The sequence below is a fragment of the Drosophila suzukii genome, chromosome 2R (assembly GCF_043229965.1).
Source record: "Drosophila suzukii chromosome 2R, CBGP_Dsuzu_IsoJpt1.0, whole genome shotgun sequence".
NCBI classification, from domain to species: domain Eukaryota; kingdom Metazoa; phylum Arthropoda; class Insecta; order Diptera; family Drosophilidae; genus Drosophila; species Drosophila suzukii.
The window spans coordinates 18801449-18826653 of NC_092081.1; the positions used below are offsets into that span (position 1 = coordinate 18801449).

A 25205-nucleotide genomic window follows, 5' to 3' on the forward strand; every position below is an offset into this window, starting at 1 on the left:
GCTGCATTCAAACGTGGTTAAATGGCTATTCAAAATAAAGTTTGGTTCGTTTGCCGGTTTAATTGACTAATTTATTTACTGTATTTTCATTAAGATCTTAATGATAGCTTACTAACAATTTATCAGTATTACTGTCTGGTCTTAAAGGTATTAATAGTCAATGGCAGTAACTATGCAGACATATTCGAGATAAATAATGAATTATAACTAGAGCCCTATCTTATCTACCCTCTAGTTTCATTAATTAAAAAGATAAAAAGGAAGCCCATGCGGATAAAATTCTTATGAAAGATTAGACCTAAGTTCAAGGGAATTATAAAAATTTGACCCTTTTCTAACATTTAATAAGAAACTCAAAACATAATCTAATAACGAATTTTAATTTTAGTTAATACAAAGAAACAGTCTTAAGCAATAATCAGCATAATCTAAGAAAATTTAAAGTTTAATTATCTTTTTTTAACCAAAGACAGGTAACGCAATTTAAAAGTATTATATAGTATAGTATTAAAAGCTAATGGGCTTTATTTCCTGGAAGAGGTCGCGCGCCTGGCTCCTCATGACCTTTCCATTCGCGTTCTTGGGGAACTTTTCCACGAAGATGGCGCCGGCATTCAGCTGCTTGTAGTCCACCACCACCCGCTGGGCCACGTGGTCGATGATCTTCTGTTCCTCGATCTCGGCGCCCTCCTTCCTGATGATCAGGGCTCCGGCGGCATCGCCATATCTCGCATCCCGGACTCCCACCACACAGACGTGCTCCACCTCCGGCAGCTCGGCGATGATCTGCTCGATCTCGTTGGGCCAGTAGTGCTTGGACTTGTACTTCAGCAGATCCTTCTTGCGGTCCACCAGATACAGGTTGTTGTCCTCATCGAAGTAGCCCAGATCGCCCAGGTTGATCCAGCCATCCTGGAGAGTGGCTGCCGTGTCAGCGGGATTTGCCAAATAACCCTCCCATTTCAGTCCAATATCAATGAGCACTTCGCCCGTCTGATTCACTCCCAGTTGCTGGCCATCCTCGCCAAGGACCTTGATCCTCATGCCGGGCGCCAGCCTGCCCACCGAGCACTCCAGACCATGATCGATATTGATGGTCACCACACCCGTCTCCGTGGTTCCGTAGGAGAACATCACAAGGGCCTTGGGCATCAGTTCTTGGGCCTTGCGAAGAAGAGCCAGGGATATCCACCCACCGATCACAAAGGACATGTTTAGGGACGCCAGTTTCTCGGGAGTGGCCAGTGGACTGGTGTAGAGCTCGTAGGCCTGCCACGGGGCCATCGCCAGGCAGGTGACCTTGTATTTGTTAATCAAATAGAGAGCTGTCTCGGCACTGAAGGTCTTGTTGGAAATGATGCGAGTGAAGCCACAGGTGAGATTCACTACGGTAATCGAGAATCCGGTCATCCAGTCAATGGTGGCACTGGTGTACAGCACATCGGTACTGATGCACAGCCTGCATGGGGTTGGAAAATGGGTTAGGAGATGCTTTCTTTAAGGGTTTCCATTAAACTCACGAGTTGGTCGATGCAATGTGTCGGTGGGAGAGGGCCACTGCCTTAGGCAAACCGGATGTGCCGGAGGAGCACAGAACCACGGCGATTTGGTCGCCACCAGTGGCCAAGGTAGCGGGTCTAAAAAGGGATAACATGGTTAATTTAGCTTATAAATGGTAACAAAAGCAATAAAAAAGTAATTGATTTCTCTGCTCTATTTATGAAATTTTCATAACAATAAAAAAGTTATAAAGCAATCAATCACATTTTGTCAACTGCAATTTAGAAATCTAGAAGCCATTTAAAATATGTATTCGAGATGACACATTTTCTACCACATTTTTGGATTACTGAATACCAAGTAATTTAAGCGACCAAAAAAAAAGTAATAGACTCTTTCAGATACTCTTTTAAAATCTAAAAATTACCTAATTTTTTTAATGTAAGGATTTATATTTAAATATGTTTCCGAAACGTGTTAATTATTGTAAATGTTAATGAACATTATTGAAAACCATTAATTTTGGAAATTGTTTTTGAGTGATAATCAACAGAAGTTCTATTGAAATAATCTGTTGGTTATTATTTTAGATATTATTATTAAACCATTCCTATATTGGTTGCTCTGTAAGAACCTTAACTAATCGTTAGTACTCACACATAGATCTTCTCTGCGGGATGGGGCTTAATCAGGTCCTCGATGCTGGTCACGCCCTCCACTTTACCCGTGAGTGTGATCAGCTTGGGGGACCACTCCTGGGTGACCTCCTTGATGCGCTCGTAGTCGGATCCATCGATGAACATGATCTTCGGCTTGGTCACCTCGTAGAGGCCCTTGACAATGGCCGGTTCCCTCGAGTAGTTGACGGCGTGGAAGGGCGTGGCTTGGAAGAAGCAGGCTGTGGCCACGGGGATCACAAAGGTGCTGGAGTTGGCGATGATGCCGACGCGGTCATCTTGGGTCAGGCCCTCGCTCTTGAAGAACAGGGCAATCCGGGTGGCATAGGCCAGCATGTCGGCGTTGGTCAGAACGGTGCCATCGTCGTCGGTGATCTACTTTTATATAATCGAGCTCATCATACTCCAAAGTCCTGGGGCTCCGGGGGTTACGCAATCGTTTACCTGAATCACATTGGTGGGCCAGCAGCGCAGCGAGCTGTAGATAATCTGACCTATCGATGTGTCCTGGGCATACATCGTGGGCCTCGGCGGGCCGCTCCAGATCTTCGTCTCCTTGTTGAAGAAGGTAGGGAAAATAGCCTTGGTCGGCATTTTGCTAGTCCAATTTTAATTCGCTACTGAGTAGCCAGACGCCTTACATTGTCTTTTATATCGCCCTGGAGGGTCGCTTATCATATCAATTAAGCACACCAATTGGCACACGCGCGGAGTCCAAAGTTTGGCCAAAATAAGTCGAAGATTTATGGTATCATCAGCTGATTTTTGTTGTGGGCTCGCCTAATCTAATTCGAGTCAATTTTTTAATTTCCGCTCAAAGTCGGAAGTCACTCCCGTATTTTTTGGGCCCTGGCAACGAAGCGTGCCGGGGACCCCTATAAAAGGCAGGTGAATAATTCATGACTAAGTCCGAAACTGTTAACTAAAAAATTAGACAATTATCAGTAGTGTATTTTACATGGAAAAAAAATAGTTGCAAGAATAAAACAAGTAAAAAATTTTTTTTTAAGTATGTACAACTTGTGATGTTGTCAAACATTATTACAATTGCCTTTATTATTACAAATATTTAATTACTTGCAAGATTTGCTTATTAAATTTAAAAAAAACAAAAATAAATTAGTGATCAAATCTTTAATAGAATTTTTCAAACGAGTTTTGAGAGACTTAACACCTTTTAGACTTTGTATTTTACCGCCAAGAATTATAATTAATTTTATAAAATGTTAAAAAAACAATTACCTACTGCAGATTTAATATTTATTTGTATTTTTTGTTTAAATGCCTTCTTTTATACTTCATAAGCCATCAAAAGCACTAGAATGTGTTATTTGAGTTCCCGAAACTATTTTGTCTACTTAAACTCAACTTAAATGTAGCTCTGGCTGCCTTCATGGGGCTCACAGAAATAGTTCCTCTTAAATGAACTCAACGCTGGCATTTTATTATGGTTGTAATATTTTTGGGGCGGGGCCACGCCCTGTTGCGCTATTTGCATTGTGTGTGTCGGCGCCCCACAAACGCGGGTGCCATTTCCACCTCCCAAAAGTTCCGGGAGTTCGTAGTGCCCCAGCATGCATATATTAACATGAAATTACAGACAGAGCGGCCAAAAAGCGAGCAAAATAGTTTAAAGTGTTTCTGAATTTGTTTGGCAAAATGAGCAGGGCACGGGTGAAAATGCAGAATGCACAAGGAAAAGGACCCGGAAAAGCACCCGGACAGATGCTCCCGACGATTGGCATGCAAATAGAGCGAGGAGTTCGAGTTTCCACCTCCGGAAAATGCATCTTAAAGCTTTAAGACCCCCAAGATTTTCGGGGGCAGGACGAGCTCATGTATCGTTTCGATTCGATTCCGATTTGATTGGCGGTTTTGGCCGTCCATTCTGGCGGATTCCCTCAAAGCGGTCGCTTTGCCTGCTCAGGCGTGACAAGGGGTGTCAGTTAATAATGCGCATTATAATGAGACGACGCCCCCGACAGCCACGCCCACTCCAGGCCCCGAAATGCATACTCCCATAAGGCGATCACACCGCAAGTTTGTCGGATTGATGTGATGTAGCAGCCAGACAGTCAATATGTACGTATCATATCGCAACTGGTTTAATTAATTAACATCACTCCTAGTGCAAGTTGTTACATAATTGAATCAGCAGTCGATGCCTGATAAGGAAATACAATAATTCCCTAGCTTATCTCCTCTATGAGTCACTAACATTTTCTGAATGAACGGGCTTATGAGGTTTTAGAACCCTATCTGCGATAAGTCTGCTTAAATACCAGGATGGCTAAAAAAAGTTATCTCAAGTACAAAGTCTTACACAAATGCACCGGCTTTCGATGCCTGATAGGGAATACTATTCTTTTACAATTTATCTCTGTTACTTTCTGAATGAATAATACGTTTCCTTGATAGGATTTAAAAATGTGAGATAAGTCCGCAGTGAGACTAATTGGATTGGGTTATCTATAATATTATATGTAAATATAAGGGTTATCAGCTCGAGCACTACCCACCATGGAATTAAAATTTAAAACAGAAAAAATTATTCTAGATCTGAAGAAAATAAATTTAACTTTTAGACTTTTTATAAATTTTATAGTGTTTCCTAAGGAAAGGCTGATGAGGTAACCCCTTAGTAAAGATAGTAATTATATTGTGTCTTATAAGAAGAGTTTAAGAATTTAGGCGAAGAGTAGCTATAACTTTTTTGTAATTCAGGAACTTAGAAATATATTAATATTCTGAAAAGTCAGAAATGTTTTAAAGTTTGAAGTTAGATGGGAGATATAAATCATGAAATGTTATTAACAGTAAATAATTCAATTTAGAAAACATATCCATTCTAATTTTCCCAAATCGTTTAATGTGTTCTTAAAAAGGTTAACCAGTTTAAGATAAAAAAAATGTTATAGATAGGAATCATAAATATTAGTTTTTAAGTAATAATAATCTCATTAACCATTCTGTCAGAAATGCTTAAAAGTGTGAAATCAGAGTTTTAAATGTTGGCCTATGAACTATAATATCAAACAAATAAAATCAAACGTTTTGTAAGGAATATTCTTCAAATGAAAATATTTTCCCCATTCTATTCAAAGCAGCCTGCAACTTTTTGTGCCGGCGTTCTGCGGTCAGTGTCCCTGACCTTAGACAATCGCCAAGCTCTCGTGGGGCGAAAAAAGCGCTGGATTTGCGTTCGGGGGCGTTATCGCGCTTATCACACTTGTTGGAGGTCCACGTGGCACGTGTTCGATGTGTTTTGGCCGAGTGGAACTGTCATAAATCTTGCATACGCCCCGTGGACATGCGCACAATGGGTTCCGATTCCACGGCGTACCCAAAACATCGCCCCATTCATAAAAAGCGGCTATGTTTGCCTGCCGAGGACTTGGATGCAGGATACTGGATACGATGCTGCATAGCCGATGATGGCAGGAACCGGGCCAACAGTCTGCTGTCTGGGGACTTGGACACGCTCAGGCAGTTTGCGGTGATTCCTTCGACGAGGCGGTTGCAAGCTCTCGGCTCTCGAGTTGGTCGGAATAACACTATTGTCTCGAAAAGTTGGGAACGCTGAGGTGCTGAGGAGATCGACTGGCGACCACACGAATTAGCCACAGATAAGGGCCTAACATATTGCCAAACTAGTCTATGCGGTTAGCAGAAAGTTTCGTTCAAGTGTTGTTAAGTGCTTCAAAGTTGGCCGTGATAGTTAAGTGCGCTCGTAACTGAAACTCAGCCCATTCGCTTGCCTTCAGAAAGTTTTTTTGGCCCCTAACTCTACACAAGCTCCGTTCTTTCCGGCCTGTCAAAATGTTTTGGCCCGAACTTTTCACCCTCGGCCCCAACAATTGAAGTTTTGACAACAGAATTTAGTTAAGCAAAGCTGCCGCTGCGGTTTCATATTCCCTTCCGGCTGAACTGCAGAGTGGAGTTTCTGGAAAAAAGCAGGAGATTGCCGTGCACTTTTTGCAGCCTTTCGATCCCAGTTTGGTTAACTACGTGAACCGCCAGCAAAGTGAACAGATTGAACGTGTGATGTGAATGGTAAGTGCAGTGGATGCTTTTCGTTTTCCACTTTTTTTGAGAACTTTTCCGCGTTCCAATCAATGAACTATCTTGAGGCATTTTCCGGGCAAACAAATAGATTTCTTTTGAAAAAGAAACAATCTGCATTGTGTTGAAATAACATGATAATTCACTAAAGGGTAATTTAAACTTTATCAAATTATATAAGGCTACACTGCGTATGAGTCATAATTTAAACCATACCATTTTTTATTGGATTCAAAGTTTTTATAATTGCTAAAATTTTGATATTACTTTCAGACAAGTACTACTTTGTTTTGGAAATAATTATTCATTTGTGTGGAAACTTGTTTAGTTAATCGTAAAAAATAGTTTATCGTATATGTAATAATTAAAACTAGTTTACCTATTTAAAGTTTAAAGTGTTCACAGTTTCTGAAAAATTAAATAGTTCCCAGCTATAATATAAAAGTGTTTAACCATCAAGCTGAAACAGCACGAAATATTTTGCTCAACTTTGATGAGGGTGAAAGTATAAACTCCTGCTGTTTCTGGATAAAAATTCAATAAAAATTCCAGAGGGTCGCAAGTTAAATTGAAAATGTTTGGCAATTTATTTATTTTCTTCCTGAGCACCAATATGTCAATCATAACTACTCCATTGATGTGTCTCTTCGGCATCCAATTATCCATTGGTAGTCCAGTTTCCGAACATCTAAAAGGTCCTGCCGAGGGCCTTTGTCCGATATTTCCATGTGTTTCTACTTGTGGTAATTGCTACTTTATTGTAGCTTCGTGTCCCATTATGAAATGAACACAAGGAGCCCAGGAATCCCAGAGGGTCAGGCCCAGGAGCATAAATATGCTCACAGTTTGGGGCAGGGACACATAACAATGCCCTGCGAGAAGGACCCGGAATTGTGCGTGTCGCATCTATAATTAAGTGAATATAGAGCATGCTGGGCCCACAAGGAGGTATTTCATGCCACACATATTTCCCCCAGAACATCTGCACCAGAAACGGAACATGTCGTCTTGGTCGCGGGAGAATGGATTCGGATATTTGGCAGTGGCATTTGCCAAATTGCGTGGGTATTCCGATTTAAAATGTTATCTACATATCGATAAATATTTAATTGGGGTAGAGTCGTTTGTTAATGTCTTGAAAACATGGCAATGTATTCTATATTTTCATTCCACATTCTAGAAAAAGAATTTACCATAAATTTATTTTTTTCATAAATGTGTCTAAAAGTATGCAACAAAATAATTCGAATTTTTCATTCAGTTTTAAATTTTAAAGTCGTTAAAAAGTCCCGCCTTTAAAATAAAAATAAATATTCTAGTAAAAGAATTCATTTTCATAACTATGTCTAAAAGTATGCAACAAAATATTTGGAATCTCAAAGTTTATAGATTATTTTCCACTGCATACTTTTAGACACCTTTGTAAATCGCGCTTTTCCGTGGGGTCTTAAAGAGCTTGATTTAATTGAATTTACTACACAGTTCAAAGAGTTTCTCCCTTTCACTCCTTTAATAGAAGGGATTGCGCTTGATATTTTGCTGTCTGGTATTTGGGAGCACTCGTACTGTCAATAAAGGACATTCTTCAACGAGTCTGGGCAACATCAAAGGAACCACAATCAGTGGAAAACATGGGGTATCAAAGCCCCATCCCCATTTCCCATACCCCAGAACTACTGACACCCCAACACAATACAACACACATGCCAAAGGCAAGCTTGGCAAGTCAATTAAATTAGCCATAATATACGGCAAATGTTTGCCTAGTTACTGTACACTATACACCATATAGGATACAGTTTGCCTTGGTACCGGACCTTACGCCCTGCATCTGGCATCATTCTCCCTGTTTGCATTTGGCTGCTCATGAGTAATGCGCACACATAATTATGAAAAATACACAGGCCACTCGACCGAACGAACGAACCGACTACAGTGAAGGCTCGTTAAGCTTAACATCCTGTGATGCTGTTTAATTTAGGTCGAGGTGCTCCACTGTTTATTTGTTGTCTTAGCTGCACATCTGTGGGAGTTCTGCCCCTCAAAAACAACAAAACACTCGGCCAAAACATCCAATTCCGCAGGGCAAATAAAATAATTACCGACAGAACGTTAACACAAATTTTACTGGCAATAAATTCTGCCGCCTCTTGGAAGAATATAATTTACGGCTTATGGCCCATTTAACACTGAAGCACTGCATCATGGGTTAAATTAACTGACGATTGACCTATTCGTTTGTAAACTCGCCTTGAGTCAAATGTGCAGCTAAAATGCGGGTCTAGTCATAAAATCTGGCCGAGACATTCTTGCATTTTATAAGTATTAGGGAGGAGAAACATCATTTGTTTAGTACCTTGAGGATAAACAGCTGATTTGTTAAAACAAGAATACTGATTAATAGGCAAACACTAGATCGAATTTCGAACATAGGTTAAGCAAACTGACTATTGACCCTTTGATTCATGTTGGTTACTTGGCTTCTTGTTATTATAAGCCCACCTCTTTCAAGTCCTGGTTGTCTGGTGATTTGAACCCGAGTTCAGCCGGGCTATTTGTACATCTCCGTAAGCCATTGAAGTATTTGCCGATCTGCCAATGATAATTCCGTTCAAGTAGCTCAGCTCCCTGGAATTCCAAAACATAGAGGTCCAGGCCCAAAAAGAAAAAGAAACAAAACACTTACATAAAGAACAAAATCTGCGATAAATCCAGAAAAACCGAAACGAGAAAAAAAAAGGAGAAAATATACGAATGAGAGCATGAAAATTATGGGCAGCAATATTTTTGCCAGCTTTGTTGCTGTGCCATTTGGCATTTTTGTGGCCTAGACGACGGCACACCCACAGAGGCACAAGGCAGGGGCTTAAATAAATAAAATAAATCAAAAATGTAAATCAACACTCAAATGTGTGTGTCTATATGTGAGTATGCGGCTGGTATAATAATTTGCACACATACGAAGGGTATAGGGATAGGGATAGGGATAGGGCAGGGATCTGGGATATGGGATCTAGATAGTTGGGCGGAGTGGGTAGGATAGTATCCCTCAACATATGGGGGCGAGTGAAACTCTACTCTCATTAAACCTGCCTCGGATTGTGTGTGCATTTGTAGTCGTTCGTTGACTTTGGCATTCCTTCTTGTGTGGCTTGTCATTTGGTGTCGGTCTGTAATGAAAGAAATCATGACAAAGCATTCATTTATGGCCCCAGGAATTGTTTGGATTTCGAGTGTCAAAGAAAATATTAAATTATCCCAGGGCACACAAAAGCTTCTAACGAAGCATTTATTTTGTTTTATGGATTTCTGGCCATATGCCCTGCCTTTTGGAGCAATAAAATCATGAAAAATTCATGACTCACACACAGAACTTTTAAATGTAATTGAGGTCCAAACAGAAGGCGAATCACAAACATTGCTCGATGCCAATTATTTAAGAATATTTACTTTAAAACACACTTGTGACAACTATTTTCCCAGGATGTCTGTTTGTCCGTTTGTCTGTCGGCAAACTTCAATTAAAATGCAGTTTTTTCTTCGATCCCGAGTCTTGAGTCTCCTGTCTCCGGGCGGACATTGAGAACCCTTTGACGAGTCTTAAATGGATTGCCAGCCAGGCGTGTTCTCCGGCGTCTTCATTATGGAATACACAGATGCCCGAGCTTCGCCACTTTATGTAATTCTGTTCATCATTTTGTCTGTGTCCGTCGTTGGCCTGGCCCGCAGCAGTGTCCAGTCCACTCCTCTTCCATTTGACTAACTGAAACGTGACAGGGAGTCGTCCTCCAGGAAAAGATGGGGGCATCCCAGCTCCATCTCCACCCACCTGTCTCTATGTCTCTGCGTCCAGACCCTTGTTACGGATCCCGGCTGGCTGGCTTCCTCCTACAGCTGTTTATAATTCCGGGCGGAATCCGCTTCATTTTTATCAGCTTCATCACGGCATCTTGCATTTTTGAAATGAAATTGTCGTCCCATTTCTCGGGCCCTCTCACTCATCAGCCCCATCAGCATCTTTAATTCCATGGCGCCTCCATTTTTTTTTTCACCTTTTCTGGCAGCGGCTGTCATTCAATTTGACGCCACATTAATTCACTACGCTTTTGCTCCTTTTGGTCAGCCGGATATTTGCATTCCTTCTCCTTTTTAATTGCTTCGTTATGCGACGTGCTTGTATTTCGCGCCACGCGGACCACACGGCGTATACGCACTTTAAAGCTCTTCGGGGCGACGAAATAAAAGTTTGGTATCCCCCGCAGGTAATTAGTGGGAAAGCAACTGAAGTCCAAACACACACATTTGGCTACTTTTCGAATTTAAGCTGACCGTTAATTTGCCTTGAATGGGGAAGTACACTAGGGAAAAATTATAACTATAATTTATAAATATAAATTAAAGCCTAAGATTTTCATAAGGTTTGGCAAAATAAATATAATTTGTGTATAAATTAGGCTGTCTTAGAAACTTGTTCCCAAAAGTATTCATACGGTGGTGCCACAAAAATCACTAGGGCTTTAAAATCACCTTTAAATGCCATTTTAGGTGTCTAAAAGTATGCAACAATTTATTATGGACTATCATTTATTCACTGCATACTTTAAGACAAATTAAAATTATATTTAAAAGTGATATGAAAACCCTAGGGCTTTGTGTGCATACCCGATACACTATATGGCTTGGAAATCACTTTTAGATGGCACTTTAGGTGTCTAAAAGTATGCAACAATATTTATAAGATCTAAAGTATAAATCACTGCATACTTTTAGACACAAAATGAAATTTTAAATGATTATACCCGTTACTCGTAGAGTAAAAGGGTATACTAGATTCGTCGGAAAGTATGTAACAGGCAGAAGGAAGCGTTTCCGACCCCACAAAGTATATATATTCTTGATCAGGATCACTAGCCGAGTCGATCTAGCCATGTCCGTCTGTCCGTCTGTCTGTCCGTCCGGATGAACGCTGAGATCTCGGAAACTATGGGAGCTAGGCTATTGAGATTTGGCGTGCAGATTCCTGAGCTTCTTACGCAGCGCAAGTTTGTTTCGGCACAGTGCCACGCCCACTCTAACGCCCACAAGCCGCCCAAAACTGTGGCTCCTACAGTTTTGATGCTAGAATAAAAATTTTAACTGAAATGTATTGTTCTCATCAATACCTATCGATTGACCCAAAAAAAGTTTGCCACGCCCACTTTAACGCCCACAAACCGCGAAAACCTGTGACGCCCACAATTTTCATGCTAGATAAAAAATTTTAACTGAAATGTATTGGTCTCGTCGATACCTATCGATTTATCCAAAAAAAAATTTGCCACGCCCACTCTAACGCCCATAACGCTTAAATCTGTATACCGCCGGTAGGTGGCGCATTTTAATCTCGCTTTGCTGCTTGCATATCTCCATATAGCTGAGTAACGGGTATCTGATAGTCGAGGTACTCGACTATAGCGTTCTTCCTTGTTTTATACTGAAATCATAAGGAAAATGTAAGTCTAGACTTAAAATTATATGGGACTTTTAAAAAATCCAAAAACAATACGAAATTGTTGAAAAACAAATTTAATCTTAAAGATTGGTTATATAGCTAATGAGTTAAATATTTTGTAATATTTCTAAACAAAATTTGTATGTGTATCACAAAACCAAATCATACAATTTCAATTTTAGCTGGCCCCAAAAGCCTTGTCATCCTTTTAGGCAAATTGTTCCGCTACGTTAAAGACATTATAATACCATTGGGCAAACTTTAATTGGCATACAATTCTCTATTGTTCAATCTCTACTTGTTTATTTGAGCATATCAATTTAGTTTGCAACCATTTATGGATTTTCCGTGTAGTTTTGCCACAAATAGTTAATCTTGCTCTTTCATTTGCACTTTATGGTGGAACTTTTGCCGCCTCGTTTCTGGTTGCCTGCATTTTCCACTTCGTCCATTTCATGGGCTATTTTTCGCAGATTTCGGGTTGGCCTCCATTGTTTTGATTTCCGTGGTGCCGTCGTGCTTGTCGAGTGGTCGACGTTTTGGGTCTGGGTTCCGATGTTTTGGGTTTCGACGAGGTCCGGGTGATGCTTGAATGGCAAACAATAATAAGCGCCTTCTGCGTCTTGTTTGCTCGTCCTCTATTCATCCGAACTCTCGGAACTCGGAACTCGGTCCTCAGTCCTCGGTCCTCGGTCCTCGAATGTATTCCGTATTCCGGCCTACAGATTTAGAGATCCATTACCATGGGGACCGATGGGACACCGCAAAATGGAGCCAACCATTTGGCCAGGTTTGTTTGCCGTTGGGCGATAGTTAAATTGGGCAGACAAATGCTTTGGCCCGTCACTTTTCCCCCATTTTTCCCCCGTTTCCTGTTTATCCGTCAATGGATGCAGCTTAAATCCTGCAATTTCACTGCTTTTCCGGCACCTCTGGGAGCCTTTCAACTGACATGTGCTAATGTGCTGTTCGAGAGATCCAAAGCCAAGGACTTGTTTGCCCAGCACATCTCTAATTCAGTGTGCATAAAATTGCCTGGGACCCTTAAAGTTTGGCAAATACAACCAATGGGATTCAACATTTTACAGTATGTAGTTAGTATGTAGCTGGAGTTTGGTAAACTTTATGTTTGGACTGGCGTGTGGGTTGCTTGAACTAATTTTTTGCGTTTGTTGCCATAATTTATTTCGACTTGGCTGGAGTTTTCAGTTTTTCCACTCACAATGTATGCCTCTGACACATTTCAAGGCATTTTCCGGGCTGGGCTGGTCTTGTTTTCACTATTTCCCTATGTAAATATATATACAAGCAAATACACAAATGGAGAAATGAAGAAATGGAGAAATGCAATGAGTGGAAAAGAGAAAACAACTATTTGGCACGTTATTCAGTTGGAGTTTTCTATTATTTTTGTAAATATTCTTGGCAAGCAAAATTGTCGACAGCCATCTAAGTGATTTTGTTTGTTGGCTCCGCAGAGAAAGAGACAGTCCGATGGCACTAGAAAGAGACGGAAATATACTGACCATGCACTTGGCAGCGAATCATCCAAAGGAATCGAGCAACTCGTTTGGACTTTAATTTGCCCAATAGTCAGCGGGGATTTGAATCTCAGATCCCGCATTGATTGCTGCTCCATGGCCTATTATACTTAAGTGCTTATCATAATTTGTGTAGTCTGAACAGAGGCTTCAGAGGCTGCGAACCCATCCCATATAATTCCTCTTAGCGTTGACGGGAATCCCCCGGAGTATCCGAGGGGAAATGGATTTTCCAGAGCCGAGGAAAAACAAAGGCACCGGCAAAGAATGAGAAATGTAATACACTTTAAGGCTCTCGGGACAGTTGCTTTCTTATTTTCTTAAAGGCACTTTAACTTTTATGATTCCATTTTTCAAGCACTCCTTGTTCCGAGTCGTTTATTCGCATATTGACGCCCTGGGTGATTTTTATTTTCCGGTTTTTCCTCTGGTAATTTAAGCTTCTGTGAATCGGATTTAATTAGAGAAAGCGGAAATGATTCATTGATTGGCACCAGCGAGGGCAATAACGGTCATGAGCCAGTTTTTATGTAATACATAGTTTTCAATTGCGAAAATTCTTTAAAAAAATATACTAGCGAAAAGGCAAATTAAATTATTGTTAAAAAAGCAGGATACAAATTTGGTTAATGTGGCAAAAACATATTGCTTACTAAACTGACAATATTATTGAACGGATTAAAAGTTTAATGCTGAAAGCTTTGACGACTTGTGCATTTAACGGCAGCAATAAAAGTAAATCCATTTTAGAGCTCAATCAATTTTCAATGAACTTTTTTCGTTTGAAGCAATTTCTGCTAAAGCATATTTAATTTGTAAAAAATCGTACATATAAAAACAGCTAGAATTGAGTGACTTTAAATTTTATTCTTTCAGCCTGGGCGTAAAATTAAATAAAAACAAGGAACAACGCTATAGTCGAGTACCTCGACTATCAGATACCCGTTACTCAGCTATATGGAGATATGCAAGCAGCAAAGCGAGATTAAAATGCGCCATCTACAGGCGGAATACAGATTTAAGCGATATGGGCGTTAGAGTGGGCGTGGCAAATTTTTTTTTGGATCAATCGATAGGTATCGACGAGACCAATACATTTCAGTTAAAATTTTTCATCTAGCATGAAAATTGTGGGCGTCACAGGTTTTCGCGGTTTGTGGGCGTTAAAGTGGGCGTGGCAAACTTTTTTTTGGGTCAATCGATAGGTATTGATAAGAACAATACATTTCAGTTAAAATTTTTATTCTAGCATCAAAACTGTAGGAGCCACAGTTTTGGGCGGTTTGTGGGCGTTAGAGTGGGCGTGGCACTCTGCTGAAACAAACTTGCGCTGCGTAAAAAGCTCAGGAATCTGCACGCCAAATCTCAATAGCCTAGCTCCCATAGTTTCCGAGATCTCAGCGTTCATCCGGACGGACAGACAGACGGACAGACGGACAGACGGACAGACGGACAGACGGACAGACGGACAGACGGACAGACGGACAGACGGACAGACGGACATGGCTAGATCGACTCGGCTAGTGATCCTGATCAAGAATATATATACTTTGTGGGGTCGGAAACGCTTCCTTCTGCCTGTTACATACTTTCCGACGAATCTAGTATACCCTTTTACTCTACGAGTAACGGGTATAATCATACTCGAAATCCCCTTGAAGTGACGTAAAATCCTTTCTCAAACCTCAAAACCGTTTTGCGGGATTTTCGATGTTCCAAACAGCTCAAACAAAACCCAAAAATGAACTTTTAGTCGCAAATTTGGCTGGGGACCTTCCGCATCAAGCTCTCTGATGGCTATTTTGGATTACAGTCATCTTCTTTCTCCTTTCTCCTTACTGCTTTCTCCTCCGCTTTCATCCATTCACCTTCTGCTCCTCGATTTTCCTTTTAGCATTGTGTATTTTCCTTGCTTATCTCCTGTTCCACAGCTTTAGTTCTCTTACTCGAACTTTAAGGACATTATCTTTTTGGATCCTTTGTTCAGTATTCTTAGATTTCTTGAGCTGGTTTTATGTGTGAAAAAGAGTGTGGCTAATGCCAAAATCAATTTATTAAATTAAATCACATTTTCTTTGTTCTCCTGAAGTTTTGCACGGATTTGTTTCCCATTTTATTAAGCAGCTTTTTATTCTCGCAGAGTTTCTTTATACGATTCTTATATGCCACCCACAAAATCCATTAGTCTGCGATTTCCTTTTAAAAGTTTGCGCCGCAATCATTCCTTTTTTCTTGCATTCCCTCAGTACATTTCCACAGGCACTTTGGAATTATTATGAATGATTTCATATTTGCCACTACAAGCTGGGGAGGAAATTCCCTCAATTTTATTATTTATTCTAATTTATTTCCGATTCTAATCTCTGCGCAAAATAAATAAAGTCTGATTGATTCAGCAGTGCTTTTTCCCCCTTTTCGCAATTTTGCACAACTTCACTTGGCACTTACGTGCCGCAGGATTTAAGTGTTGAAATCGGATTTAAGGGCTATAAACCGGGGTTGTCGCCACAAATGCCAGTGCCAAACATCAGGGCTGCCACCCGCAGCGCGATTTCGATGCCATCCCGGCGGATACGCAATATTTTCGCATTCATCTTCATTTTTTCACATTGTAGTGCTATTTACTTGGCATTTTTATGCCTTTTCGGCATCCCTTATTTTTTGTAATATATAAATAATGTAGGTTTGTGAGTGTGTAAGTGGATTTCAGCGGTTTGTCTACGTTTATCTTTGTTACCCTTCCGCTTTCATTTTTTTTGCCCCGATCAGATTTCCTTTGGCGGCTTAATGTACAGCCGCAGAATATTGGCGGCCTATCTAGGCCATAATGTCGTCATTTATTTCCCGAACTGAACACGTGCGTGTCCTCAGTTTTTTGGTCATTTGAATATATAAATCGAATTAAATCGCCTGGCTGTAGACGTTTTGTAAATACTACCAGTGGAAAACTGGGGTCTCATTGAATTTGTCCTAATACATTTAGATGTCACTGCATTGCATACTTATCAGTTAGTTGAGACTTTTCGCCGGCTAAGTGGCTTTTGCAGCGGGAAAGTTTTGGCCAAAGTTTTCGCTGCCAATTTGAATGGATAATACGACACAAGTTTTCTGCCGCTGTCAAAGCCAAAGCGAAACTTCACTGTCCTACTAGTTATATACTCGTACATCTATATTTTTTGCAGCCCTGCCGCTGTCATCCGTACTTGTTATCAATAAATAATTCATAAATAGACAGGCGTGTATGTGCCTGCCAATAACATGGCGCATTGAGGGATGAAAAATGAAAACACATTAAAATAAAAATCCCAAAATGCCGCGATTGAAGTGTCGCAAACACACATATAAGTACATCAAAAAAAACAGCCAAGCGACCACATTTCAAATTAGGACGCCCATCCATTTTCAATGGGGGATATCCATAAAAAACAGCTAAGAAAAAAATAATGCCGCCGCAAGAAGCACGCGCATAAATACCAATAGAAATGTTCGCATAATGCAATATAATAAACGTCAGGAGCAGAAGCCCAAGCAAAAGGGCGAAGGACGAAGGACCAAAGGCAACCGCAGGAAGAGGTCGAAGGTCGCATCGAGGGTGCCTTCTGATTGCGTGCTGATAACCCTTTTCCAACTTTTCGACGAGCTTTAGCCATCTGCGGCGGAAAAACTGTAGCATGCATGCATAAACTCCTGCGAATAAATATATTTATACTAACATACATATATGCTTGAACTTAACCAGGCTAAATCCAATTTGGCTAACAAGACATTGTCACTCAAAGCGAGTGAGTAACCGCAATGAGCAGCCGGGGGCAAATCCCGGGGGAATTTGCTCATGAGCTTGATCGAAGCCAGTGACACTTAACCCCCATGACCCCTCACGTCTTGCGGTTTAAACTCACAAGCTGCGAAATTGCTAGATAAACGATTAGCCTAGTTATAAATGCAGGCATTAAATCATAGCAAATGAATTACTCGGGAAAATGAATAAGTATAATTATATTTAAAAATGATTTAAAACCATAAAGAAATACATTCTCCATAAATATTTATATATATCTTGTATAGACTTATTGTCTAAAATATGGTTTTTTCTTTATCTGAGGCATAGCATACTTTATTTCCTTTATCAACTCTTTAAATGTAGGTCCTCTGCTTAATAAAAATTAACAAAGATACATTTTACCATAATGAAATATAGAACTGACCAAAATGTTATAACAATAAAATACATTTTAAAGGAAAAATTAAAACTGTTCAATTATAAAATACATTTTTTATAATCGACAAAAGTTGTACAATAATAAAATGAATTTTATAGATTAAAAACCAACTGTACAATAATGAAATACATTCTCTAAAAAGTTCACCGAATCTTGTCTAACTCACAGTTTTATTACAAGAAAATTTCAAACTCTGCTCTGCTTGCTTTGTGTGTATTAAATAAATCTGAATTATACTGCAAAGTAAAATGATGTAATTCCCGAACTAAGTTACAGTCAGGAAACACAAATCGCTTAAACTCATTTAAGCCAGACTACGACGAGGCCAACAAATTCCTGGCTCAACCGCCGCATCCGCTCATTAGTCTGAGAGCAGCCAAGGATCCTGTCCCCTAGCAGATAGTACATATATCCTTGTGCCTCATAAGGATCAGTCACTTGGCTGTCATCGCTGTCAGCAGCCGCCAGCCGCAAAATCTGTACAGCGAAATGCCATAAAAATAAAACGCCAGCCGCAGTCACGACACCCAAAAAACCAAAAAACCAAAAACCCAAAACCCAAAAACGGTGAAATGAACGAAAAATGCGGTTATAGCAGTTGGTCCCGAATATTTACCGCCAACGGATGGCTGTTAACATAATTCATTTCATGCCATGTGCCGCCCCGAAATTCCTGGCCCAAAAAGACTAACGACTTTTAATTAAAATATCTCAGGGGATTAGAAAGATTTTGAACTTGGGAATTTATAACATATGGAACTGGCATTTAAGTTTTAAATTTATTTCGCTTGATAGATCGAAAAAGCCATCAAAAAAAAAAAGGGAAAGGGAAAGGGATTATGCTTTCTCGCTAACCGCATTGGAAAGTAGCTCGAAAGTAGTGGGAAAGTAGCTCATCTTTGGTGAAAAGAGCGGCAAAGCCAGCTAATGGTGTCACCTCGCAGGGAATGGCAAATTAGCGGGGATTGCGCACTTTTAGCCAAGGATCAGGAGCTTAAAGGGGCAAAGGATTAGGGGCTGGGTGGGCACTCCATTCAGGTGGCCAAGACATGGCCGGCAGGTGTGGGCTGGAGCAGCTGTTGACACACTCTGCATGGCCCATAGATATGTGCATGTACAACATGTCGTATAAGTATTTTAATTAAGCATCAAGGGGCGCACAAAAACACATGAAGAGCAAGTTTCGCGTTTTAATTAAGACCCACTAAACTAAGAAAGGCGGGAGCTTCTTGGCCTCTGAGCCCCCAACCCCTTAACCCATCAACCCCTTAACCCTTCAACCCGGGGGATCGGAAACTTTCCATTTAAGCTAAACTCACAGTTAAAATTTAATTTACCCAGCACAAACTTGCTGCGGCAGCTGCGCTTGCTGTATACCTAAAAAAAAGAAGGAAATATATATAAAAAAGGAGGCAACGCGTACGCCGTACGTCATGCGGATTACTCATACGCCGTGTGCGCCCGAGATGTGGATGCCGGATAAAGCCGGAGCTGAAATACCAGCTACCAAGTCCTCGGGCGACAGGTGGCGGAGACAACAAAAACATCCAGCTCCCTGGAACAACAGCGGTTGCAAAACATCCTGGTTACACGTCCACCGGCTCACCAACTTCCGTTCTGGCCCCAAAAACGGTCTTAAATTGCTTGCATTTAAGCGCGCCCGCCTGTAGAATTGTACACATATCTTGCATATATGTATCTGCCAGCTGGATATTTTTATTCGGCCTGACCCCAGCGTGCGCCTGAATATTACAAACGTTTTATTTATCTGCAGAGCATAAAAATATTTTTTAGCTGCGAGTGGCAAACAACTGGCGGAAAATAAAATATTCCCCATTAGATACTGGATTGCATTGGCGAAAAACTGCGGTCGGAAAAACAATGGCTGCACGGGAAAAAGGTGTTAGCAACGAAGTTTTAACAAGTGATAAAGTAATCTAAGAATATAAGATATATTAAATTTATAATATTTAATTTTCAAGAAAAGTGTTCGATGACCTAGCTGTTTCTGCTCCACAAACCAATTACAAAATGTAATAAATCTTTGACCCAAAATATTTTACAAAAACCACAAAATCCAATTTAAAAGAACCTAGAACATTTTAACTGTAGTGCAAACATGTTACAAAATGTAAAATTCTTATTAAAATTTGACCCAAATTATTTAACAAGAACCAAGAAATCCAATTTAAGATAACCTAGGATAATATACCTATTACAAAAATTGTTTAACCTTTGACCCAAAATGTTTTACAAAAACCAAGAAATCCAATTTAAGATAACCTGGAAAGTTATAAATGTACTACAAACATAATTAAATTTACCTTTCAACCAAAATATTTTACAAAAACCACGAAATCCAATTTAAAAGAACCTAGAACATTTTAACCATAGTACAAACATATTACAAAATGTAAAATTGTAATTAACATTTGACCAAAAATATTTTACAGAAACGAAGAAATCCAATTTAAGAAAACGTGTAACTGTGTAAAGTCCATTAAACGTGGAAATATTTGTGAAAATACTTTTTGAACCTCAGTTTTTTCGCAATTTTTAATAAATAGAGTATCACAGGAAATCGGATGCTAACAAATTCGTTCGTATTTAATTCGAGATATATTTATTCATTTTGTGAAAACACTTTTTAACCTCTGCTTTCCGCAAATTTGTAACCAATGGAGTATCATTACCAAATTATTTCGCATCTTAGTCTATATTATATTTCAATATCCTATCCTGTAACGTTATTTTCAGTATTGGGTTTCAAGTTCCCTTAACTTAAATTAAACGAATAGCGACAAAGTCGTGAGGAATAGAGCAAACTCTGCATGCTTTCAGCAATCAAAAGGGTTTTACGTGCAGCCCACTTAGCGTTTTGTGGTCGTGCCCGCCAATTGGAGTTTTCGAGAGTTCCCTCTTTACGGCAATGGCAATCCTTTCGCAGTTATTCCAGCTCGCTCCTGCAGAAACTCCATTGTACTTTATATTACTTCACTCCACCCTATAGTCAATCAAAGCCAGCTGGATGTGGTAAGCTTCTTCGAATGCCGGGGAATGCCCTCTTCATTAGATTTGCGGGCGGCGTCTTTCAGTCTCCTGACTATTTGCTGAAATTGTGTTTTTCCTCTACAATTTGATTTGAACCGAGTGCCTGGCTTGCGAGCAGCAATGCAGTTGGAAAAGCAATAATACAGGGAGCAAAATCGATTGTTGGGTGAGATTTGTCTACGGATCATATATGGCCAAAAGTAACATTTGCATAGGCATCAACAAAAAGCTGGATAATTGGCTTATTTGATGGGTTAATAATATACCATCTTGGGTTTCATACACGGCATTAAGGCAGTGAATGACAGGCTATCATCACAAGAAAAATTTCACATTTTCCTTTTCTACATAATCATTCCTTTTTTTCAAGGCCAAGACCATAAATTCGAATGTGGAAGTTCAGCTCGAAAGTATTTCTACGTGATTTTATTGCCATTATGCCACAAGAATTGCTAACAAGTGGGAGTCAAGTGTACGTGCAGCAAAGATGAAAAATATATCTAAAAGTAAGCAAACATTTCAGCTTTCCATTGGTTCTTTTTTTTTTTATAACCCAAACCCGAATCATTTTGTGGTTCATTGGAGGTTTTAAGCCGATGGCAGCCATACAGAAAATTCTCGATAAAATGGTGGATGGATGTGCCGAGTTAAGCGATAATTCATTTAACCGTGTGTTCGCAGGGAAGTCACCATTTCAACAGGTGCCCTCCGCAGCTATTTCCAATCTATATGCAGCAATCGGTGTTAAGCAAACGTGTAAGCATTGTGAGTTGAGTACCAGGACACCTGGATTCCCTCAGCCGACGAGGTGGAAAATGGGGGCCTTGAGATTCCCTGGAGTCCCACTTCACTCCTGCAGTGGCAACAATTTCCCCTTTTTACTCCAGGTTTACTACTGCACAGACACTTCCACTGGATGTTAAATCCCTGCTCTGCTCATATTGTCACGTGATGTGACATCGTTAACGAGGATTTATGCAGATTCTTCATCCGGGCAACAAGTCTTTGGAGCTACTTTGCCGAGCTGTCTATCAAGTAGAGAAATGGGTTAAAGCTTCTTCAAGTGAATTCCATGTCTAACTATGAAGTGATTTAAACCTATCAGGGTTAAACGAATACCTACTGTTTGGCAGTAAAATGTAAACTCAAAAACCCAAGTAGGGAATAATTTCAAGTGTGTACTAAGAATGATTGAAATGGCATAGTAAAAAAGTAAATGTATTTGACAATTCGTATTTAATATATGAATTAAAAACGTAATGTTTATTATGTTATTATTTTAAAACACGTACTCTTAGGTAGAAAACATTAGATAAGATTTTAGCTTTAAGCCTTTTTTGAAATTGATGAGAAAGAATTTCATATTAAAATTTAAAATCCTTAAATAAATCCTTTTATTAACCATAGTTGTTTAATTTAATATTTCCTTAAAAATAAATTCACCAGAAATGGACTGAGGTATTCACTACGTTTTTGTTATCAGTGAAGAAAGGGTATTACAATATTTGTATCCAAAGTCCACCCTAATCCTGTACTAAGTACTTCCATCACGTAGGTCTGAAGTACAACAACTTCTGGTTAAGTTTTGTCCAAAGCACATCTAATATTATTTATGCAAGGCTTATGGGCCAGCAAAGTGCAGCTATTAAGCCGTGTTTATTATAATTCAAATCACTTAGCACACATTGCGGGCTTTTTGAGGATACTCCAATGGCCACATCATTAGTTTTGCGTGTGTGACTTCATCCTGTTGGCCACGGCACGTAGGAAAATGAACTTGATAATTGTCTGGCCAGCATAACTGCCGGAAAACTCTGATTTTGTGGAGCTTGGCCAAATGCCCGAGTTGCACTTACCTGGCCAGTGAGGATCCCAGTGGATGGGCCACAAAATATTTACCCTCTCTAAAAGGACACTTTTCCGAATGGCAGCGTTTCGAGTGCAAAGTGTGTATAAATAAATCAAAGTTTATTTAGTGACAGACACTTTGTGATGGAACTCTGCACTTTGATTTGCCGAGGTTCAAATTTCCGCAAGCCAAATGCTAGAAGGGAGCCTCAATTCAAAGGGCCTCTGCAATATGGCATTCAAAGCTGAGGGGCTGATAGGAAATGTTATGAATGTGCAATCACACAGCTGGCAGCTACCCAGAGAGCAGGTGACAAAAGGGTGGGGAAATGGGGGAAAACCAAGGAAAACCGAGGAAAGCCCCCAACTGGGAAAGCTTAAGAAATGAGCGAATGAGGGGGCAAAGAGGGTTGGAGGGCAGAAACAAGCTGCAACAACACAATGAAACTTGCCAGCGGATATTAAAACTATTTTACAGCTGCTTTGTGGCAGTCAGCTTCCCATTTTCCTCGGCTTTTCATCCCAGCCGCTCCTGCATGCACTTGACTTTTCGCCATGTGTGTGGGTCGCTCGGTGTCTTCCGTACCCGGTACTCGTTGGCTGATGGGTATATTACTTTCCTGCGGATACATCCGCAACAGGCTGAGGAAACGGATCTCGTGCCACATAAGGCGGATGTTTCAAAACCGTCGTTTTTAATGGGGAATACCAAATATGAAGTGTATGGGGAGTTCAATAAAACTGAATCTTTAAAAATTTAAGACGATTTTCTTACCCTTTTTGAAAAATAAACACACACTGCAAAAAATTTCTATTTAAAAACATCCATTTTTCAATGATTTTTATAAGAAACATATATGTTTTGCCAAAAAACGCAACATGGGTTCAAATATGGATCGTAATACCTCCAATTGAAATCAATTTTTAATCGAACGTGCACTTTTAATTTTAATAAAAAGAAATATATTTATAATCGTAATGTAACTCCTAAAGAATAATTCAAAAATTAAAAGGCAAAAAATTTTATTTTAACTTTTTTTAAAGAAAAGTGGTTTGCTAGCTTAAGATTTCAGCTGTAGAAATCTGTAGATCTTTAGTTTTGGCACCATTTTTATGAAAAAACATAGTGCAAAAACAAAAATAGGGTTTATATCTTACTTTATTTTCTTATTTTTAAATGGTTGGTTGGTACTACCGCCTATATAACAGATATATATATATAGACATAACAGATCTGAAATTATGATGAAGATTAAACTAATATGATTTACCACAACCCGAAACAGTATAAGGAGTAGACTGAGTGAACCATATATAAAAGTTAAACCACCTCGATAAGTTATACATTTTTTTCAGTTTTATGAGTTCTTTGCTTTTGATTCTAATTTATGATCCGTGCAATTTGCGAGTTGCACTCAGGCGCATGCCCAGCGGCAATATTTTTGCCCTTTCAAAAGTTATTTTGTTTGTTGGCTGCGGTATAAATTATGAAAACAGTGTGGGGCGGTGTTTACACTGGACCAGAGCACCCTGGGAAAGCATTTACTTATTTCACTTGTTAAATCTTGGGATCCGAACAGAGGCGATTCAGTTATTTCTGCTTCACTAAATCCATCTGGGATTCAGTGTTATTTAGTTGGAATCTGCTCGCTTTGCCTTTGGCGAAATCTTTGCTTGCTTTTATGTGTTGTTAACACGTGTTCAAATCATAAAGCTTAACTCGCTTTGAATATCCTTTATGGTAGGGCGCAGGGCGCTATTGTTATGCAATGTCTTGATAAATGGCTTTTCAGAGCCAACTCTGTGGCCATTTTCCTCCATTTTGCCCCATCGCAGGGAAAGGGAACGCATGTAAGCCCCGTTTCTGAGAGCGTGCCAAGCCCTTTGTGAGTGTCTCAGGAACACTCGTGCTTTTGCCCCCTGCCAGGAGGAGCTTGGCCGGGGAAATTGCTATTGCAGGAGCAAAAAGCAAGGGTCCCTGCATTCTAACCCTAAATTGTACCCTCACGTTTCCTTTCTCCAGATGTCCGCATTTAAATGGTTTTGGCTCTGGCAGTTGCAGCTCGAACCAATGAAGCTTGCGGCTTCTTTTTATGCATTTAATTAGGGCAAAGCAAAGGTGTTCCTTGCAAATCCTTTTGGAAATAAATATGCCAAAGGGGTTATAAAAACCTGCATTTAAAGTTTTATTACACAGATAAAACAAACTATTTTTAAATAAATTCCATAACAGTCTAGTATGCCTAATAAATCGTTAGTATGTTTAAAAATGTGAGTTGGATCAGTTAAAACACCATACCTTTAAAGATGGAAGACAGCGGCACAACTATTATTTTGTCCGCAGTTTAAGTCGTTATACAACACTAGAAATAGTGTTGGTTAAGGATTGGTTATGCTAGGATTATGGTGGTGTTATTCTGGGGTTATAGTAGGGTAAGGAAGGAATATTGATAGGATTACCGCGGGATTAACATTTGGTTAATGGAATTATAATCTTCAACCATGAACAAAGCAAGTTTATATATAATGCAAGATAGGGTACTTATACTTGTTAAATATACAAAGCAACTTTTTCCCCAGGCGAACCATTCGATTCCTTTCGACACATTAACCTAATTGGCTTCTTCTACTCTACTGCTTGGCTAATAAATTGTTCAGGGATTACATGGATACTTAAAATTGTATCTCAGTATTTTCATCTTCGACACGACAACTTTTTCACATTTACCTTTTTGGCCTAAGGAAAAGGTAGGCAACTTTGATACGAGTTGGGAATTGGGGATGGGAAAGGCTGATCCTAAGCCTTTGAAATGGT

The 25205-nt window shown here is 39.8% G+C and overlaps 2 protein-coding genes across 2 annotated transcripts in view; one reads left to right on the forward strand and one right to left on the reverse strand.

Annotated features, from left to right (window-relative positions):
- Positions 1-427: 427 nt before the first annotated feature.
- LOC108008708 (luciferin 4-monooxygenase) lies at positions 428-2808 on the reverse strand. The gene is made up of 4 exons (XM_017072604.4): positions 2622-2808; positions 2158-2552; positions 1521-1637; positions 428-1459 (listed from the first exon to the last, which is right to left on the reverse strand). Exons 1-4 carry the CDS (start codon positions 2769-2771, stop codon positions 508-510), a joined length of 1614 nt encoding a protein of 537 aa, XP_016928093.2. The 5' UTR covers positions 2772-2808; the 3' UTR covers positions 428-507.
- Positions 2809-5658: 2850 nt separating this feature from the next.
- The window catches only part of LOC108010050 (D(2) dopamine receptor), a 45164-nt gene continuing 25617 nt past the window's right edge, over positions 5659-25205 (forward strand). Inside the window, exon 1 of the mRNA XM_017074861.4 lies at positions 5659-6230. The gene's annotated coding sequence lies outside the window, so the exon portion shown is untranslated. The remainder of the gene's footprint in view (positions 6231-25205) is intronic.